General features: G+C 36.8%; 1 protein-coding gene and 1 long non-coding RNA gene across 27 annotated transcripts in view; one reads left to right on the top strand and one right to left on the bottom strand.

Moving 5' to 3' along the window:
- The window catches only part of RFX3 (regulatory factor X3), a 312,030-nt gene extending 306,349 nt beyond the window's left edge, over positions 1 to 5,681 (bottom strand). For 20 of the 25 annotated variants that reach the window (XR_012424754.1, XR_012424756.1, XR_012424755.1 and 17 more), the window contains exon 1: positions 5,540 to 5,681. Coding sequence is in view for 2 of the 25 variants with exons in the window: in XM_045373198.3 (XP_045229133.1) it covers positions 4,299 to 4,320 (22 nt within the window). In the remaining 23 variants the exon portion in view is untranslated. The other 5 variants (XM_074017568.1, XM_045373201.3, XM_074017574.1 and 2 more) reach the window with 2 other exon arrangements.
- A 604-nt stretch (positions 5,682 to 6,285) lies between these two features.
- LOC102128486 (uncharacterized) lies at positions 6,286 to 12,527 on the top strand. Of its 2 annotated transcripts, XR_012424758.1 has the most exons (4): positions 6,286 to 6,575; positions 9,070 to 9,162; positions 10,008 to 10,627; positions 12,243 to 12,527. It is a non-coding gene; the product is annotated as an uncharacterized lncRNA (long non-coding RNA). The 2 variants fall into 2 exon arrangements; XR_012424757.1 differs by lacking the exon at positions 10,008 to 10,627.
- Positions 12,528 to 22,137: the final 9,610 nt, after the last annotated feature.

The following is a 22,137-nucleotide window of genomic DNA, read 5'->3' as shown; positions in this document are numbered from 1 at the left end:
TATTTAAACATAGTGTTACTTTATTAAATGTTTTGGATTCTTTGAGGCAGTCCAACACACATGAACTACTATGCCTTGTAAGGTTACTTTATAAAAATATCGCAATTAATTATAGTAAAATGTGTAATAGTACAGATAAATCCATTATCAAGATTTAAAAGTTTATATGCTGTTACTATGTCTTTCTAAGCTTACTTAAGGAAGATATTACTGTTTCAGTATGTCTTTTAGAGTATATATATTGCTGTGAAAAGAGAATCGATGATACAAGCAGCAGCCCAAGATTGGACTCAGTAGTTCTCCTGAAAATCTCTCACTGAACAAATAAAATAAAAAAAGTAATATAAGATCACTCCCAGTTTAAAAGTATATGGCACACAGTAAGGCAGAGAATCTAAAAGTTTTCAGATAAAGAGCCAAATTAAACAATCAAACCAGCCTATTCCAACAGCGTGAAGTAGGGATTGCATTCGTTTCTGTTTTTGGTTTTTTGAGACAAGGTCTTGATCTGTCACCCAGGCTGAAGTGCAGTAGCATGATCACAGCCCACTGTAACCTTAAACTCCTGGGCTAAACAACTCTCTCACCTCAGCCTCCTGAGTAGCTTGGACTACAGGCACACACCACCAAGCCTGGCTAATTTTATTTTTCTTTTTTTTGTAGAAATGAAATCTTGCGGCCTTGTTGCCCAGGCTGCTCTTGAACTCATAGCCTCAGGTGATCCTTCCGCCTCAGCCCCAAAGTTCTGGGATTCTAAACGTGAACAAATACACCCAGCCAGAGTTATCTAGATAATGTTAATACTATTTTATTATGAATTAGCCTGATAATCACTATTGCCATTTATTTTTCCAGTGCCATTTATTTTTTCAGTGCAGTTTTTTAAAGATTATACAATAAAAAGTATATCACTAATTATGCCATGTAAAAGTGTTATAAGAATGTACAATTACTGATATATGCTAACCATATGAAATTTAACAAGTATAAAGTCACATATCACCAAATAGTATGATTCTCAGGGTAACCTAAGTTTTGAAATAAAGATTAAAATATCTACATAAGATAATCAACATTATGCCCATAGGACTAATGCTGACATTCAGACAGTGCCAAAGATACCAATCTTTATATTGTTATATGTTGCGGTAATATGTATTAGTACACGAAGATAGGTTTTGATGTAAAAGTGCCAATTAAGATCGTATGTTAAACTCCATAAAAAATAAGCCTATTATATGCTTCAATGCATATATAATTAAAAAATTTTTCTTTAAATAAAAGTTCTAGTGAGTTCACATTCTTGGTGATAATAATCTCATGTTGCAAACAGCACAGCACCCTCTGGTGCATCTGTTATAAGAAATATAAAATTCCCACAGAAAAGGACAGAATTATACAGTAACATGAACCTTAGAAATCAATAGGTTGATAGTTTTTTATTTACTGCAGTACATATTTTTGAACATTAATACTTAAAAATATTATCATTTTAAAAGATCACTATAAACTTTATAGCAGTAAATGAAGTCAGGAAAACGCTTAGTTTGAAAATATTTAACCAACAAAAACAATACCTATTTCCAACATATAAAAAATACTGTCAAAAAATTATTTCAGTGAAGGACGACAAAAGTATAACTTGTCATGTTAACCAAATTTCACTTTATTCAAATCGGCCCTGGGGTTTGACTTGGGTGTGTAAAATGTTCCTGTGTACTTTTTCTGGATTCAAAGGGAATTTACCATTATTTATAAGAATTGATAAGTGTTTTGTGAAAGAATCTGCAAGTTCTACAACTTAAAAATAGAATAATATTCAGAAATAAAAGTTACGTTAAATTATGAATCTTTAGTAGTTCAAAACTTATACTTTATTTAAAAAAAAAACTTTTCCTAGGAAAATAATTAACTCTTAAAGTAGATTTTACTAACAACAAAAGCAAAGGATGCCACCTGCTTTAGACAGCCCTTTTGTCAACCACTGGAAGTCCCAATACAATGCAGTAAAAAATGAAAGTGACACCTGTTTAAAGCAGCCATCTGTCTCTAACAAGCTAGATTTAATCAAATCCACTTAATCTTGGATTTCCAAAATATGGGAACACTATGTAACTGAATAGAGAGGAATTTAAAACATACTTTGTGATGGCCACTGGGAATATATACCAAAAAGTTAAAGGCAAATTATTCAGTTACGAAAACTGTTTTTAAAGTAATTAAGCTCAAATAGAGGATTTTTAGCCAATGGTTCAGCATAAAAACAAAATAATCAGGAGCCTCTCCAAAATGTTAAAGTTTACTTCTTCCCTATTCTCATTTCTTGTAACACATTCTCACTATGAATACTAAGAACAAAGTAACATTCCTATTAGTGTTCTGGAAAAGTGTGTTTGTGTGTGTGTGTGTGTGTGTGTGTGTGTAACTCTTGCCACATATCTTCTGCTATGCCCACCCATTTAAACACAAACACACACACAAATATACCCACACTTTAAAATCTGAAAACCAAAAATCATTATATTCTACCTGCTAATTTCTTCAGCGGGAGAATACCAACACAATATCAACTTTCTCAAGAAATGAAAAACGTTACCAAAAAGTAACATATATTATCATTTAAACGATGCATAAAATCCAACTTGCTTTTAAGATTCATTCATTTTTTAATTGCTATTTTTAACGGTAAAAAATTTACCATAATAAATTTGTTTAGGGTAAAATACACTGTTCCGGGTTAAAGCATATTAAGCTTATAAAGTATAACCTTTTATTTGAGTACCAAAGTAGAGTACAGGACTATTTGAGTACTGGAGGAATAATATAGAAAAACTAAGCACCACTACAACATTTAATGAAAACATTGTGAAACGATGCAAAATTTCTAGAAATTCATTAGTTTGCCAAATATGTGTATACGTATGATGCCTACACCATTTTATATAATTCACAGGCAAAACAAACCAAAAACACTGAGGCATTATGGCATACATTGAATCACAGATATTTAACTATTCAAAACAAGTTACAAGTGACTTCTGCTAAAATAGTTTTAGTTTCAAAGCATGATCACTTTTACAAATTTCTATTAGTATAAAAACTAAAAACACAAGAAAGTATCAATATGTAATATAGTCCCTTCTAGGAAAAATATTAAGAAAGAATAAAGTAAAAGCTAAGTATCTACTCTTGGGTTTAATTTTTAAATTTACCATTTCTTAGTGTTTCTGATTATTTAAGCAATTCCACAGCAGCTCTAATAGCGATTTTATTCCACATATATGCTTCAAAAAATGGAAAAGTAATGAAATTCAATTTAAGTTCTGCTCTCAAATCAACTTGTGAATGAAAATCTAAATCACAGAAAACGAGCTATACATGAGTGAAATGCCTCAAAAAAGTTCTCAGACACTGCAAATATTAAATTGTAACATTCCAGCATATAATTTACTTAACTGAAAACCTATTATGTAAATGGCATAAGGTCTGAAACTGTCCCAAGACAGCAAAACTCCTATTAACTTCAGAGAGTTTATAGGACCCAGGAGCTTCATCATCCAAAAGTGTTCAGGCATTTGACACTCAATCTGAACAAAAAAAAGTACAAGTTAGTATTAGAGATTTGCATGGAACCCAGTTTGGGGAGGGGAGGAATAATTATAAAGAATTCTGAGTACTCTGAGAAAGACTTCTTTCAGAACAAAATATCGTCTTCATTTAAAATAGCAATCGCAAGGAAATGAATTGAAAAAGTTTTTTAAAATCCCAACTCTTAGTTTACAAAATATTAGCCTTAATAGCATTATAATTACCTACCCTGCTCATTGACAATCTCAAGAATAATTAGTACTGTCACATTATTCACAAGCTGCTGTCAGTTAAATCAATATATGTTTGCTGTTAGAAGACTATTTGAATAAGCATTTTAAAACTGTAAATTAAAAACTTCAATATGTGCAACTATAATAGTACGTTGTATTTGTTTTAGCACACATTCATTTTCAAAACTCTTTATTGATAAATCTATTAACTAAAAGTTAAGCTGAAAAAAATGAACAAATTTAGGGGATCTGTAAAACTGGGTTAACGCTAACCAAGAACCTACTACATAAGGACTAATAAGTATTCAAATCTACAGAGAAATATAATTTTTAAAAGAAATACTTAAAAAGGAAAAAGTTCTCTCTCCTGAGCAGGTTCAAGTCACTGTCCAAAGAAAATCAAAAAGTAAATAAAAAGAATATGTTAAGTACAAACATGCCTAGATCTTAACCACAAAGAAAGTGAAATATACACACGTTTCAAGTTGAGAAGCTTCATACATTCTTTATGAACTTGACTTCAATTTCAACTCTCAAAGGAAAATGAACAGAGTAGATTAAAAAAAAAAACTCTTAAAGTACCATAACTGTCACAAATAACATTGTGAACTGAGTTCTCACAAAGCCTCCTTGTGTCCCTTCCCTGTTCATCACAAAGTCTCATAACCACAATGAAAATTGTTAACACTCTACTGCGGAGAAAGAGGATCATCAAAGTGAAACGGAACCTCACTACTACCCCTCCCACCTCCACATGAAGGATAAAGCACTGTCAATAACTACTAACCCAAGTATCACAGATGCCGTGCATCCGGTTTAAATCACAAGCACACACACACACACCCCCCAAAGAAGAGAGAGGAGACAGACTTTAAAAAAGAAAAATCTCTTTCCCAGTACAGCAAAGAGAGCCCAACGAAGAGGCCCCAGGTTTCCGTGTGTGTGCAAGGGGTGTGGGGGGGTGGGGGAGTAGAAAGAGGGGGAGGGAAGAGTGCTGAATGGATATTAAGACTGTTTGCCGCACAAAGAAAACACAGTTTTAAAAAGAAAAAGGAAAACCGTGAAGCTCATGATGGTGAAAGAAGAGCAGCCCATTCAGCACCAAGCAAAGAGGGGCAAAAATGAAGGGAACAGGCGGTGGGAAAAGTTCACCAACGTACGAGGATAAAAATAACAAAACCCATAACAAGGCCCCACAAGTGAACAACAACAACAACAAAACACCACCTCTTGGGTCCCCCCCTGCACACTGTTGTCTATTTCGGCTTTGAAAGAAGCAGGAAACAAGCAGCGTTAGAAAAGAAGAAAATTAAAGAAAGAACAAATTCTTATCTCTTCACCTGACCCTTCTCCTCATACCAGACCTAAGGGAAAGATCCGGCATCCGCATCGGAAAACTGTGGCTCCCTCTCCCGCTCGGCTCGCAGCCCCCCAATCTCCCGCTCCATCCCTGAAGTGCGGCCGGCGCAGGGCCGGGGCCGGCGGGCAGCGCGGCGCCCACACCCCCGACCCAGCCGCGGCGCGCAGGGTCCATTGTAAACAAGCCCGGGGAACAGAGCCCCTCGGCGGCGGCGCCGCAGCGGCAGCCCCCGTGTCAGGAGTGAGACCCCTGCACAGCCACACTCGGCTCGCACACACGAACACACACACGCACGGACACACGCGTTCACACGCAGCCACACGCTCCCACACACATGTAGAGACCGAAGAATATTCACCTTGGCTGTGGATTATTGTGGTGTTGTTGGTGGGTGATGGAGATGGTGGTGGTGGGGAGGAGGAGGAGGAAGAGGAGGAGGAGGAGGAGAGGAGTAGTTGTTGTTGATGGGTAACAGTCGCCAGGACTACGGTGACTATGGCGCTTGATTCACAAGGCAACGGTTGCTATAACTCACAAAAGAGAGAGAGAGAGGGAGAGAGAGAGCGAGAGGGAGAGGGAGACACTCGCACGGGGAGGGGTGGGGGAGGGAAGAGGGGAGGAGGCGGGCCCGGCCAAGCCGCCGGAAGGGGAGGGAGCAGCGCTGTGACTGACGGCCCCCGAAGCCGGGCGGGGTGGCGGGGTGGCGGGGTGACGGGGCACGAGGCCGGGATTCCAACACAGGACTCCGAAGAGGTGCGCCTATGCTTGGTTGGGGCTGAGGTCACCAAGAGTCCTCTCAGAGGGACGTTACTACACGCGCTGGCGAAGCCCAGGAGAATTTAGAGTCGCGGTGCGAGGATTACTATCTGTGAAACGAGGGCTGCCTTTCCCGGCAGCCAGCTTTGTGCAGAGACGTCCCGGAGCCACGAGAGAGTAACGGCTAACCCGAGGGAGGGGGTGGCGAGGGTGATTCCAGGCACTTTGTGGAAAGACGAGCTATGGCTAAGGAAGAATCCACTTTGAAGAGCAACCCCCGCCCCTGCCCGATACGTTACTTCCGGGGCGGGGCGGGCAGAGGGGCCCGGATGTGCCGCCGTTTTTTTCGTTTCTGAGGTGCTGGCGGTGTTCCTGGTCGCGTTAGCCTGCTGGCTTTTCGCTTTCCTGGACGCTTCAGGGCTCCGCGGCCTGCGGTGGACTGGAGGATCCGCGTCACTCTCGCCCTTCTGCTTTCCGCGCTCTGACCCACTCCCCCCTGCTGAGGGCACGACTTGGAGGAGCGCGGGCGGCGGGGCGTGAGCGAGCAGCCTCTGCCGCCATCTTAGAGAAGGCGAGCGTGGGGTGCGCGTGGGCGCGAGCCGGCCTCCCGCGGCCCCGCCGCAGAGTGGCGCGGAGAGGTGAGGTCCAAGCGTGTCCGGCCCTCACTCCAGAACGAAAAGGCGAGGTCATCACTCCCTGCTTACAGGGCTGGGAGTAATTGCCTGTAGAGAGCAAGAAATTGCCCTGCCCGTAGGCTGAGAAAACGCATTTGGCGAGTCTCCTCGACGGAGGGCGTAGAGGGGCGGGGTAATTTACACCTGCCTGCGACACCATCCTGTTAGTTTCTAGTTCTGTTAGTTTAAGCCCTTACGTGCTCATCCCTCTTTAAAGACTGAACCGGGGCTTGAGCTCAAGCCTGGATCCTGTTACCTACCTTGCCCTCAGCCCCACTTAGTCAGCCTACTGTAGCTGAGGGTCTTGCTATTTCCGGCTGAATTGAGATAGACGAATGGCTTCCGTCTGTGTTGAATGTTGTTAACACAACCTGCCATCTCAAACACGCGTTGATAAGGCACAGCGTCTAATGCCTCATGGTTCGAACAGACTCCTCCAGTTTTCTGCAGACTCGAGTCCAGCAGGCACATGCCCCCAGGCCCTGCCAATACCCAAAATCTGCCAACATTTGCCACTAAGCTGCTTATCCAAGACAATGACATATTAGAAGTAGAGCGTTAGGAAGTCAGTTCTCCTCTTGAGGCTTAATTTTTGCACCTGCAAATAAGGGATTTGGGCCGGCATGAGTTCACCAGCGCTAAAATAATACTGAGCTCATTCTGTTTCCCAGAACTGGTGCGAAGTGTTTTACATACATTATCCCATGTAATCCCAACACCACCAGTGCTAGGTAATATTCGCATTTGAGGAAAAACAGGCACAGAGTCCTAAAAGTCCGTGGTTTTAGTTTATGGCTGTGTGCCATGGAATACAAGGTTACCGTGTTTTGGGAACCAGCTACTTTGGGTACATTTTAAAAAGTAATATTGTTGCCTTTGATAATCTCATGAGTTAGAGATGTTCTTACAATAATAATGTGTTGCAGTAGTGAACGGTGGTGAGCCTAGTGCTAAAGCTAAAAGGTTTCCTGACCCACTGTGGTAGTAAGGGTTTCTAGTCAGACAAATGACTGTGGTGACCAATGTGGGTCCCATTTTACATACAGATGGGAAATGAGGTATATATTCCAGCTTTATGAAAACTGGTAGTCCTTATGAATATTCACTTTATTACATTTACTGATAAAGTCCTCATTCCTATAATGGTGTGTTGGGCTGTATGCCCACACTACATGGCTCTCTGAATCGCTTTGTTTTTTAAGTTCCATTGTCTGTTACAGTTTGCCTGTCCCTTCTTTCATTGTCAGCTGTTGCTTTTTACTGCTGTCAGTGAACATAGTTCTATTATCCTCACCACCCTTTTAATTTACTACTCTTAATCTACAGGCAAGAAAACCACATAGTGAAGCTTGTGCAAAACTGTATCTCAAGAGTATAAATAGGTACTTTGAGGGGCTATTAAAAAATAAGTGTAACCCTTGTGCTAGAACATTATAAAATTAGTTTTAAGCTGCTTAATTTTTTTTTTTTTATGCCTTACAGGTTTGATCTTTTCCAGAGTTAGGAATAGATACATTTCCTGAAGTTAATTCTTGAAAATTTAGAATTTAAAATATTTACCCATGTTTTAGGATACTTGATGATGATACAATTCTAACCATATTGAGGTTAATATTTGAAATGTTCAGTGTTCCTGCCTGATAGGGTTTGGCTTTGTGTCCCCACCCAGCTTTCATGACAAATTGTAATCTGCATGTGTTGAAGGAGGGGCCCTGTGGGAGATAATTGGGTCCTGGGGGCAGTTTCTGATGGTTTAGCACCATCCCACTAGTGCTGTTTCATGAATGAGTTCTCAAGAGATCTGGTTGTTTAAAAGTATTTATCACTACCCCTCTCTCACCTGCCACAATGTGAAGAAAGTCCTTGTACCCTTCACCTTCCGCCATGATCGTAAGTTTCCCTGAGGCCTCCCAGTCATGCTTACTCTTAAGCCTGCAGAACTGTGAGTCAGTTAAACCTCTTTTCTTCATAAATTACCCAGTCTCAGGTAGTTCTTTATAGCAGTGTGAAAACGTACGAATATACCACCACACTGAATCAAATAAGCAAGATACCAATTCAAGCTATAGAATCGAAAATATGGATTTTACATGCATGTATTGTTTAATACTGTTAATTAGTTACAAAAGAACCCAGAAACCTTTTAACCCATGGTCATTGCTTGTAGGATTTTTTTAACGATTTTTTAAAGCTGCATAGATGCATCTTCACGTATGTTGCATGTATGTTTCAGAAATAAATTATTTGCTAAGAAGTCACAGAAAAGACCAAGTATTGGACCACTCTAACAGTTATCACCTGTTATAGTACAAAACACACTGTGTGATCGATTAAAAAAAAGTACATAACCAAGCTAAAGTGGGGCAGACATAGTTCCTGAATGTAAAATGTTCAACATTATCTATTAATTTAGAATGTTGTGTTTCAACTTTGGATTCTTTTCTTTCTCTCCGATCAGAATGATTGGAAGAGACAGGGAATAACACATTTGTATCTGAACTACTTGAAGAAAAATCTGAAGCCCTGATTATATATATAGATAGTGCATTTCGTAAGTTACTTTTAACACATTCATAGTGGTACATTTTCTTTTCTGTATTATCTATTAGGGTGTTTTTGCCTATTCATATCTACTGCATATTCAAGGACTTAATAAGTTTTTTCATTATTAATACTTTAAAAAAGAAAGGATGCATATGAAAAGATAAAATACTGCTGTGTGATAGGCTTGCTTCTGAAAAATATCAGAGTTTTGAAAAGTAATACAGTCTGTGGCACCTTATTGTTGAATTTGTGATGAATCTTTATAAGAAAGAAATACACCTGTTTTAAATTTTTTCATTTGATTATACCCTATTTTCTTCAATTGAGAGAGAGAGGTGTAGAGTCGTGGATTCTCTTATATAAAATGTATTGTTTCATTTCTACTAGTATTTATTGAGCACTTATGTAGAATACTGGATAATTATATTACTGGATTACTAATTGCCTTTACTAGATCTGAAATTCTGTGGATATGTGATAATTATTAAAAAATGACAGAGAGTGGGGCCAAGATAATTCAAAACTGAACATAATTTGCCACCATTCTCTGGAGCACCCTCAAGCCTACCTATCCCCACCTAAAGTATGTTTTGGTTTAGAAAACAGTACAATAATATTTTCTTCTAGATTTGTCTTTCTTTGTTTTCTTTAAGTAATACAAACCAGCTGATTACTCCAGCAGTTCTGAAGAGTATGTGTAGAGTGTGTATGCCCATGTGTACACACATTTGTGTGCATCTGTGTGTCTTGGAATTACATTTTTACTCCAACACAGAAAGATGATAATAGAATCATAAGTTGACTACCTTTGCCTAACACCAAAGTAAATTACTTTTTGATGTACACATGCAGCTTTAAAAGAAGTAGTCTGGGGCCAGGCGGGGTGACTCACGCCTGTAGTCTCAACACTGGGAGGCCGAGGCAAGTGGATCACCTGAGGTCGGGAGTTTAAGACCAGCCTGACCAACATGGAGAAACCCCATCTCTACTAAAAATACAAAATTAGCCGGGTGTAGTGGCATATACCTGTAATCACAGCTACTTGGGAGGCTGAGGCAGGAGAATCACTTGAACCTGGGAGGTGGAGGTTGCGGTGAGCCGAGATCACACCATTGCACTCCAGCCTGGCCAACAAGAGCAAAACTCCATCTCAAAAAAAGAAATAGTCTGGAAACAATTCAAATGTGTATCAATAGGAGGATGGGAAAACTGTGGGCCCAGTACAAGGACTAACACCTGTAATCCCAACACTGGGAGGCCAAGCCATGAGGATCATTTGAGGCCAGGAGTTTGAGACCAGCCTGAGCAACATAGCGAGACCCTGTCTTTACAAAAAAATTTAAAGCTTAGCTGAGCATGTTGGCACATGCCTGGAGTCCCAGCTACTTGGGAGACTGAAGCAAGAGGATTGCATGAATCCAGGAGTTCAAGTTTGCAGTGAGCCATGATCACTCCACTGTACTTCAGCCTGGGTGAGAGCAAGACCTTGTCTTAAAGAAGTAAAAGAAAGAGTAAAACAAATTGTGATACAGTCATACCATGGAGTACCATGGAGCAAGTCAAAGGAAAGGACTGCTGATACAACACAGATAAATCTCAAAAACATTGCATTTGGCAAAAGAAGCCAGATTCATAGCATATGAGTCCATTTATATAAAATTTAAGACCAGGAAAAAGTAATCTATGTTTAGTGTTGTCTTATGGCAGAGGCAGTAGGTTGGGATTTTAGTGGAAAGGATTGTGAGGGAACGTGATAGGATGATGAAAATGTTCTGCACTGTCTAAGCTGCACTAATGACATGTAGCTATTAAAATCTAAATATTAATTAAAACATTTAAAATTCAGTTCCACAGTCACACTAGCTACATTTTAAGTGTTCAATAGCCACATGTGGCTACTGCCTGCTAAGTTGGACAGTGCAAATACAGAACACTTCTATTATCTCAGAAGTTCTAGAGAGTTCTAGTCTAGATCTTGTTTTATGCAGGTGTTTACATTTTTCAAAATTGTAATTAATATGCATTATATATTTATTATATGCCAGTAATACCTGCCCCCAAACACTATAAATCATTAATAGAATTTTTGTTACTATATTATCTACTTCATTAGTCCACGTTTTCTGTAATATTTTTGTTCAACCCTGCAGAGAAAGGATAAATAGTAAAATTCTTGGCAAATTTTCACATATGTAAGTGTGACATACAATAGATAACATTGATTTTCTGCTCAAAAAAATGAGTTCTGCTACTTTATAATTCTGAATGCATCTAGAAACAAGGAATTTCTTTTGAGGGCTTAAAGTGAGCTCTAGATGAATACAGAAAAAATTTTTTCTGTTAGAATCAACTATCTTAAATATGGTGGAGATCATACAACCTTCTAAGGTAACACTTGCTTGCAGTGAGCTGAGATCCGGCCACTGCACTCCAGCCTGGGCCACAGAGCCAGACTCCGTCTCCAAAAAAAAAAAGAGTGTGTGGGAGATATTGGTGCTAACTCTATGACTAGGTTTAGAAAGTCAAATAAGCTCTGTAGGTAACACTTCAGACTTAAACCTTTTGGAGGTAGAAGAAAACTCAATTTGTAAGTCAAGGATAAAAAGACCTGAATGATCTCAATTCTAAAATTCTGATTTTAATGGATTTTAAGAGATGGAATACCAGGGAAATTGATTCAAAATACTAAATATATGTGTTTATATAGTACTTCAGTGAAATTAAGAAAAATTGTTGATAGAGTAAGTACCTTAATAATGTTAATAAATATTTCTACCAGCATTTTTTAAGACCTTTGTGAACCCCAAGTAGATTTTTACAAGACAATGAACTTTAACTGTTAAAGATTAATTCCTATAAATGAATCAGCAATTCATGTCAATAATATGTACTGAAAAGTATTTTATTTACTAAATTATTGTCAATTATATATAAAAAAAGATTTTATTTATCCAAATTCTTTAACAAATTCTTGTTTTCTCTCTCTCCCTCCCCCTCCCCAATCCTCTCCCTCTCCCTCCCCTTCCCTCCCACTTCCTCCCTCCCCTTCCCTTCCTCCCTCCCTCTACCTTTTTTTTTTTCTTCTAGTATAATCTGTAGTCTGGAGAAAACATCTCCCAAGTTCTGTTGGGCCATTCTTCCTATTGGAAGTATACTAATAGTATCTTCTCACTGGAACATGTCATAGATCTCACCCGCCCCACACACCAATATCACAGTAATAATACATAAAACCTTCATTTAAATTGTTTTTGAATGTGTATATCAATGGTTACAGCATATGACTGAACTTTTTTCATCCTTAAAAATGTTTTTTTAAAGCAATATATAACCACTAATGAAGAAAAATAAAGATTACTGATTGACATAACATGTATTTGTCTCATGATGCCTTTTTTGTTTGTTTTGAAAGGGGGATTTATATGCATGCAATATCTTTCCAAAAATTTTTTTTAGCTTGTTTACTTTTTTGTTTTGAGGGCAAGGAACACAAAAATATACATTTTACAGTGGAATGTTTAAAACACTTGCCTGCAAGTACTATTTGAAATGTTATGTGGTACTACTTTCTCTCATAGAAGAGATTAAGGGCCAAGTGCCATGCCTTACACCTTTAGTCTCAGCACTTTGGGAGGCCCAGCCTGGGCAAGAAAGAGACTCTGTCTCTATCAAAAAAATTAAATTAGCTAGGCGTGGTGTGTGCCTCTAGTCCCAGCTATGTGGGAGGCTGAAGCAAGAGGATCACTTGAGCTCAGGAGTTCGAGGCTGCAGAGCCATGGTCACACCACTGCATTCCAGCCCTAGTAACAGAGTAAGACCCTGTCTCAAAAAAAATTGTAAAGATTAAGGCCATTTTAAAGACTTGGTTTGAAGACCTCCAACCCCAAATAATATTGAACACATGAAAATACATCCACATCACATAAAATATACATGACTAAAAATTGAGTTTAAAAATGACATAAGTTTAAAATTGAGTTTAAAAATGTTTTGTAGACGTGTTTTTTTTTTTTTTTGCAACTTTTCATATTTTGAAGTCAACTTTTTTTCTTAGATCCCCAACATTTTCAAAAGACCTTGAGAACTATATAAATCCTAAGCATAGTGATTGATGGATAAAATGGCCCTGAAATAACAGTGGCAAAAGTGAATTTAAAACAATTTTGTTTCTTAGGCTTTTTTCCTTCTTCTTATAGAGGGAGGGATTAGTTAATAGATCCACTGAGATAAATTATAGTGAACTTTCTGCTAGTTTCACAAAGATCAGAAAAAAACTAATAAAAGGGTGATTACTTAAGTGTACTTGAACTCAGTACCCTAATTTGGCACTGCAACCTTTCCTTCATTAAAAATTGATATACGTCTTTATGAAAAAATAAAGACAGTTGGATTTGCTTTATAGGGTTATCTTACTTGTAACTTCAAATGTGTGACAAGAGTAATTATAGACTACTTGTTAAATGTTACATCGTTTTTCACCCAGAAGAAACAATCTTTAAAGGAAGAACACTAATTTGTTTGAAGATTGATAATAGATGAGAATTTTTAAGTGAGTAATAAAAAGATTATATAAAACTGTATGACAAAGATTTTTATAGGGTTAAACATGCCTATTTTGAAAGTGGATAAGTTTAAGATTAAATTCCTCCTTAAATGAAATAAGTAAAATTGCATAAAATATCCGTATTATTTTCTTTTGAGCCAGTACTGACTCAATGATCCTACTATGAAAGACAAAGCACTGACTTTCTGGAAGAACCAGAAACCATCGACTGCGAAACCAGCTGCAGAGGTGGCAGAATTGAATGATGTTTAATAAGTGGATCTACACTGGAGTTTAGGTGGAAGTTCTTCTCACTGCTGAGAGCAAATTAAGGAAGTATCTACTACAAAAGTAATTTCTATAAGACTATATTTAAGTTAATTTAGTTGTACAATTAAAACATTATAACTTATTAGCATCTCTTGAAAAAGCCATACTTCTGTATTTGACAATCATCTTTGGAAAAGAAACAAAATTCTGAAAGTTTATTGTAGACTTCAAAAAATATAATGCTTACCTGCCACAAACAGGTAAGACAGGCTGGAAATTGTAATAACTTTTGGGAAGGAAGTTGACAGGAATGTTACTGGAATATCCACAATCGATCTTAATCTCATGTCAACTATAATGAAGCAATGTAAAGGTGAGAAAAGGAAGAAACATTATCATAATCTACTGAGATGGTTAGTGTGGTCTTTTTTTTTTTTTTTCTTTAAGTATTGTGGTCTCATGGGTTGATTGTCTTTTGTTTGTTTTTTTCATTTGTGTAAATGAGCCAAAAGAAACAGGGAAGCAGTAGTTATAGAGGTAAGATATGGTTAAGACTTGGGTTAAAGCTGTAACTAGGAATAGTGAGAGAGGATATATTCTAAAAAATACAATGGAGGAAATGTTTACAGTACTTGAAAATGTCAAGCATGGTCAATTTTCTAATATTTATTGAGGACTGGCTATATCTGCTATATTGGTTATTATGGACACATGGGGATAAGGAACAAGGAAGAGTGAAAAGTACAAAAGAACTTAAAGTCTAAGTTCCTTGTTATGCCAGATTATCTTCTATTTGTGTCTCCATATTCAGTCTTGACTCTTTTTTACCTGCCTTTCTAGAAAGCTGACCTTCATGCATTCTGACCACATCATTGCTTTGTGGCTGCCAGTTGGTTTCCATCAGTGGGCAGCACTGGCAGGAAATTGGAGACATGGAGAGAGGAGAGTAAAGTCAGGTTATTTATTACCTTGTCTCCTACCTTGCAAAGTTGCTTCAAGATAGCCATATCCATTGACTAAGGAATTCTGATAAAGGCTCCTTCCTCTCTTTAGGCTTATGGGTGGTAACAGTTCCACTGCTCTCTAGGTTACTGCACCATTCTTTCAGTTTCTCTACACCCACATCTTGGTAAATAGGCCCTTTGTACTTAAATTCTCATCAAACTGCCCCCTTTCTAGTGTATCATCTGTTTCTTGGTGGGACTTTGATAACACCAAATAAACTCTCAGACTAGGAAAAATTTTGCTTGAATTGCCATAACAAAACACTATAGACTGAGTGGCTTAAACAACAGAAATTTTTCTCACACTTCAAGAGACTAGAAATCGGAGATCAAGGTGTCACTGCTTGACACCAAGAGATGGTCTCTTCTGAGGACTTTCTGCCTGGCTTGTAGGTGTCCATCTTCCCCCTGTATCTCCACATGGTCTTTCCTCCATGTGTCTGTGTTCTGTCTCATAAGAACATCAGTCATATTGGATTAGGGCTCAGCCTAATGACCTCATTTTAACTAAATTATTTCGTTAAATGTGCTATCTCCAAATACAATCTGAGGCACTACTGGTTAGGACTTCCAACATATGAATTTGGATGGGACACAATTCAGTGTATAACACTCTAGTTGAAGAAGAAAGGCATAAGATAAATTAGAAAATATTTTAAGATTATGAGTGTAGGTATGAATATAAGAAAAGGACAGTATTGGACTTACTCTGAGCAGAACATTAGAAAGGGGAAAAGATAGGACTTTTTTTTAATAAGCAGTTTTATAAATAAGCAAATTTCAGTGACAGATTCAAGTGGAGAGGCACATACAAAAGAAGTCCCATGAGCTAAGAACTATCAGATGAGGAGACTGATCTAGGAGCCATGTAAGTAACAGAGTAACAATGATTACCAACATTTATGAAGCATTCTGACAGATTATTATCTGCTCCCCTTCTTTTATGAAAACAGAATTATTCATGTTTTGGGCTGAGCCTGAAGACTTCCTTTCCTGGTTTCCCTTAAAGTTGGATGGAGTCTTTTGACTAAGCTCTGGTCAACTAAGTGTTCACAGGGCCACTTCAAAAAAATTTTGAGCCAGCTTACTTATGTCCTTCACCCTTTCATCCTTTCATTTTCATTCCCTTCTCCATCCCACTGTTTAGAAGAAGGATGCCACCAAGTCAAGCACATGGAGCAACAGAGTAGGAGACTAAGACCCTAATGACTGTGAGGCCACTATACTGCTCTGCATTATGTTTACATGAAAAAGAAACATCAGTCTTGTTTTCGTTCTCATAGTTAAACCTAATCCTATAGTACAAGCATTTTCTATGTGCTAGGTATTGTTCTCAGTTTGTATGTATTATTTTGCTTAATCCTGTAGCAATTCTATATGTAGATTACCATTATTATCCCCTATAAGGAAACAGACACAGAGAGATTAAATAATTTTCCCTAGACAACACACCTCATTTTTGCTGAAGTTGGAACTTGAACCAGACTAACAGACTCCGACTACAGAGTCTGCCCTCTTAACTGCTATGTTGAACTGCCTGCCTCTTATCTCTAATCCTACACCCAACCCGTTTGCATCTGAGAAACAGAATTATTTTTTAAAGCAGTAGTCTAAACAAGGGAATCTTGAATTTGGAACTCCACACGGTGTACCAGGGAAAACAACTTACATGAAAAAATTTGGTAAAGATTTCTATATACCTATAATCTTATTTTCTTTCTTATTTTGGTCTAAATTTTGCCTAAGTTGCTTTGTCTTTTGAAATACTGATAATGTGTCTCTTTCTAAAATTAATTTTTAAAAAAGACTTTACTCTGGAGAGCCTCTTGTGGAGGCTCTCTATAAATCTAAAAGGCAGTCTCTTCCTAGTTTTCTGACTGTGATCAGCCCCATAGGGTAGGGTGTTTTCGATCTGTGCCACAAAGGGCCTTCCCTTGCCATATTCTGCCAGAGTCCTTCTCAGAACCCCAGCTGGGATAATCTTTGGTGCAATCCAAGGACAACTTCTGCACTTAATTGTCAGATTTCTCTTGAGAAAGACTCAGCTCTCAGTCAGGAGTCAGTCCTTATGGTGACAGTCTCTGTTGCACTCCCCTTAGCAGCAGGAGAGCTTTAAGAGTGTTACAGGGCTTTGTTAACCCCTCTCTTAAAGAAACTGGAGAAAAAGGGATTTTAAGGGTGTCTTGATTTTTTTTTTTTCTTTTTAGTGTTTAGTAAGAGAAAAAACTGGGCCAGTGGAGATTGTTTTATTCCCTTCCCATCTGGCCACATAAAAGGCCATGGGATCTACTCAGAGGATATTAATGCATTAAAATTCTCTAAAGAAATGAGGCATTAAATAAGGAATCCATTTATCCACTTGAAGTAAGTTCAGAAGGAAGAACACAGAAGGCAACGGACCTATGATATCTCTTACCCAATTTACTTTCAGGCTAGAAGTAATACTGATAACCAAGAACAGTTTTATTAGGATGAGATTTTGAAATCTATTCCAACACATACTGTAGTTTTTAATTTCTACTGCTTCTAACCAATTTTTTCAGCTAACAAAGGTATTGGAATAGTACATTGATGATAATCGGTATTGTCATGCCATCTTGGGGGTATAAAAGAGTTCTTAATCCTTTATTAAAATACAATTCACATGTAATAAATTCACTCCTATTAAGAATACAATTAGATACATGTTTGCAAAGTATGCAGTCATTTGACCACCACCACAATCAGATATTGGACATTTCTATCAACATCAAAAGCTTCCTTGTGCTTTTGTAGTCAATTCTCTCTTACCAATTACCTCACCCCATCCTCAGGAAAACTTAGATCTGCTGCCACTATATTATTCCTTTAACTAGAATGTTATGTAAATGGAACATACAATATTTAAATTTTCCTGAGGGGGTGCTGTGGCATCTTTCATTTAGCAGAATGTTTCTGACATTCACCTATATTGTTGTGTATATCAATACTTCATTTATTTTTATTGCTGAGTAGTAGTCCATCGTATGGATATACCGCAGTTTGTTTTCAGATATTTGTTGTTATGAATAATGCTGCCACCATTATATATAAGTGTTCTTGCCACAGTAATGCTGCCACAATTTATGTATAAGTGGGCTTGTAGATAGATGTTTTCATTTCACTTTAGTAGACATCTAGGAGTGAAATTACTGGGTCATATACCAAATGTATGTTTAAGAAATTGCCAAAATGCTTTCCTAGTGCCTTTATCATTTTGTATTCCTACCAGAAACGTATGAGATTCCTAATTGCTCCACATCCCTGCCAACTCTCATTGTGATTTTAATTTGTATTTCCCTAATGACTAGTAACGTTAAGCTGCATATCCTGTGTTACTGACTAGTCCCATTTCTTCTTTTGTGAGATATCTGTTCATGTTTTACCTCCCCACTTTTTTGTTTGTTTGTTTGTCATCTTCTTCTTGGATTGTAAAAGTTCATATATTTTGGACACAAATCCTTCATCAGCCATACATACTTTGCAAATATTTCTCCCAGTGTACGGCTTGCCTTTTTACTTCCTTGAAGGTATCTTTCAAAGAACAAAGACTTTAATTTTGATGGTCTAATCTATTAGTATCTTTTTTATTTTATCTTTTTTGTTTTATCTAAAAAGTCTTTGCCTGATCCAAAATTTATCTCATCTGTTTTCTTAACACAGTTTTATGATTTTTGCTAAGTTTAGGTCTATGAGATGTTTTGAATTAAATGGTGTGTAAGATATGAGATAAGGATGAAGGGTCACAACTTTCCGTATAGATTGTTTCATATCCTATTGTTCCAGCACCATTCATTAAAAAGACTACTGGTCTCCACTGAATTCCCTTTCTATCTTTGTCAACAATAAGTTGTCCATATGTATGTGGGTGTATTTTGGGATTCTCTATTCTGTTCTATTGATATGTTTGTCTGTCGTATACCACACTATCTTGATTACTGTAAATTTATAATTTTGAAGTCGGAGTATTTTTGTTTTTCTTCTTAAAGGTTGTTTTATATATTCTAAGTCTTTTGTATTTCCATATGAATTTTAGAATCATTGATTTGGGTTAACATTTTGTTGAATCTAAGGAATAATCTGGTAAGAATTGACATGTTAATAATATTAAGTCTTCCTAACCCATGAAAAAGGTACATCTTTTATTCTGGTCTTCTTTAATTTCTCTCGGTAATGTTTTTTTAGTTTTTAGTGTATAGATCTTTCACATTTTTTATCAGATTTATCCCTAAGTAATCATAATTTTGATGCTATTGCAAATAATATTGTTTTTAAATTTCTTTTGTTCATTACTAGTGTAGAGAAATATAGCTGATTTTTGTTATCATCTTTTATATCTTGATACCTTGTTAAAGTCACTTCTAGTAGTTTCTTTGCTGATACCACCAGATTTTCTGTGTAGATGAACATGTCAGTTGTGAATAAAAACAATTTTATTTCTACCTTTTCAAAAAGTAAAACACTTCTCCCAAAATCTCCCACCCTACTCAGGACTCAGAGATAAACACTATTAACAATCTTTGGTTTCAGTTCCTCTGGCAATCACAGTATTATTTTTCATAATATCCGTGGTTCTCTTTCAAATTTAGATGGTATCTCTTGAAACTACAATGAATGATGAAAAAATTGTACTATTTTCCCTTCCTTCACCTTGTTTTTCTCACTCTGACTGCAATTTTTAAAATTACATTATACTTTTACATTGTCTAGGTTTATAACAATTGTTTCCATTTCTCACCATAAGGTGGGTTAGGTAAACTGAATGATCCTCCTTCAGCAAATACCTAAAAATTCTAGATAAAGTATTTTAAAACAGCTTATTAAATGCACTTGTTAGCTGGCAAGAAAGTAAGGGAAATTCTCAAAGACCTACGAAGGATCAAAAGTCCAAATCAAAAAACTAAACCAGTACTGAGGAGGGAAATCTACCCTTCTTTTGTGAGCTAGAATTACTATTTTAATGGCCTCTTGGAGACTGGAGACAAAACCTCAGACCTCATGAACTGAGAAGTTATAATCTGAAACCCCTCCACAAAGCCAAGACCAAAGGGCTACACCTTTAATGAAAGTGAATTTTCATTAAAAGTAAAGAAAACAAGCAGTCATATAAGCAAGAAGGTAAAGAAGAAGACATAGGAGGACTGGGAATCTTGGGTCAGAAATGGTCCTATACAAAATCCTTTTCAGGGTCAATTAAAACCTATTTCATTAAAACCTATTTCACTTTCATTTATTTAATCATCATTTTCAATGACTATTGATGAGTAGGATTTCATTTTATTATCTCTTTTACCTTGCCATTCATCTTAATCTCTGAATACTTTTTTCCAGTGGTTGTTGGATACCAGTACATTTGTGAACAGAAGAAGAAATATTAGTTCTCCTAACCTATAATACTAACTTTCAGCCTAATCCACAATGTATAATAAATATCACTGGGATCTAAAGCTTATTATAGATAAAAATGAATTTTCATTTCAGTTTTAAAATGTTTTTAGCTTTGGTATGGTGGCTTATGCCCATAATTCCAGCATTTTGAGAGGCTGAAGTGGGAGGATAACTTGAGACCAGGGGTTCGGTTTGCAGTGAGCTATGATCACACTACTGCACTCCAGCCTGGGCTACAGAGCAAGACCTTGTCTCTAAAAAATAAAAAATGTTTTTATGTTAAAGGAATTAGTATGCCATTGCTTGAATCTTGTAAATCTGAGATTATAAAACACAGAAAAAATTATAAAGCTTATCTGTTTCCTTTAAAATGTTTAAAGCCTTACTTTTTATACTTTTCTCTGAATTGAATAAAAGGAAGAATAAATTAAGAACCACTTGATAACTACATTAGCAATATTGAGTTAGTGTCAAAAACTAGAAAGTAGAAATATAAAAATTAAAATTTGACAAAGGTTTAAAACCATGATTTTAAAAAATCACCAAACTTAACATTTTGCTTCTTTAAAATATGGTTCTTAAATGTTCATAGTTTGTAATCCTTTTACTCTTATAACTCCCTACAAATTAATTCATTGGTTTCACAAATTTTCTCCATAGAAAATATAAAAACTTCTTGATTTCTAATTTTTCATTGTGCTGTAGTTTTTCTCCATCATGGGTGTGTATATTTTGTAAATTCTAAACGGGTTTTTAGGTAAGCTTGGAAGCTATATAATCCTTTTCCAGTTTTGAAGTATGCGAATAAGTGCTTTTAAAAGAAATGTAGTTATCATTTTCATCCAAACATACCTTTATTTTCATGTTAATGTAGTACTACTGTTAGACCATCCTAAATTTAACTTTCACTAATGACCTTCAAAATGATTTGAAATTTTTTGCACTTCGTATTAGGACAATTGCATTTTATTTGTGCAGGCTTAAAATTGCATTTTATTGTGCATCACAAGAATTTACCCAACTTCCTGTGAATTTGGGTCTCAGAACTAGCTTCATTACTGTGTTACTTTGAGGAAATCACTTTACCTCACTGGGCTTCAATGTTCAGTCTATAAATGGATTGGCATTTTTTTTAAGTTTAAGGAATAGTCCACTTTGATGTTGATGAGTCTAAGAAATGTGAACAGTGCAGCCGTTTCACCGTGAGTTTGTAATCTCCGATGGGTTATTTGGTTATTGGCAAAATAACCTGAAATTACAGCAGTGTTAAAGCTCCTGAATAGATACTGTATATTCTAATGCAATTTAGTTTTTGAAGTTTTATGTTTAAATTTCTACATTCTACTTTCTTTTTCTTTTCTTTTTTTTTTCCTTTTTTTCTTTTCTTTTTTTTTGAAAGGTAGTCTTGGTCTGTTGCCCAGGCTGGAGTGCAGTGGCACATTGTCGGCTCACTGCAAACTCCGCCTCCTGGGTTCAAGCGATTCTCCTGCCTCAGCCTCCTGAGTAGCTAGGACTACAGGTGCCCGCCACCATGCCTGGCTAATTTTTGTATTTTAGTAGAGATGGGTTTCATTATGTAGATCAAGGTGATCTCGAACTCCTGACCTAATATGATCTGCCTGCCTCAGTCTCCCAATTTTACGTTCTACTTTCTATTAGTAAAAGTGAATATAGAAAGATTGTACTCTGACACAAGCTAGGACTTGAATTGGTATACATTCTAGACCTTATTTAAAAATTTTAACACAATAAATTTTTG

This window comes from Macaca fascicularis, chromosome 15 (genome assembly GCF_037993035.2).
Source record: "Macaca fascicularis isolate 582-1 chromosome 15, T2T-MFA8v1.1".
In the NCBI taxonomy this organism is placed as follows: domain Eukaryota; kingdom Metazoa; phylum Chordata; class Mammalia; order Primates; family Cercopithecidae; genus Macaca; species Macaca fascicularis.
The sequence above is the reverse complement of the archived record's forward strand: the minus strand, read 5'-3'. Positions and strand labels throughout refer to the sequence as shown.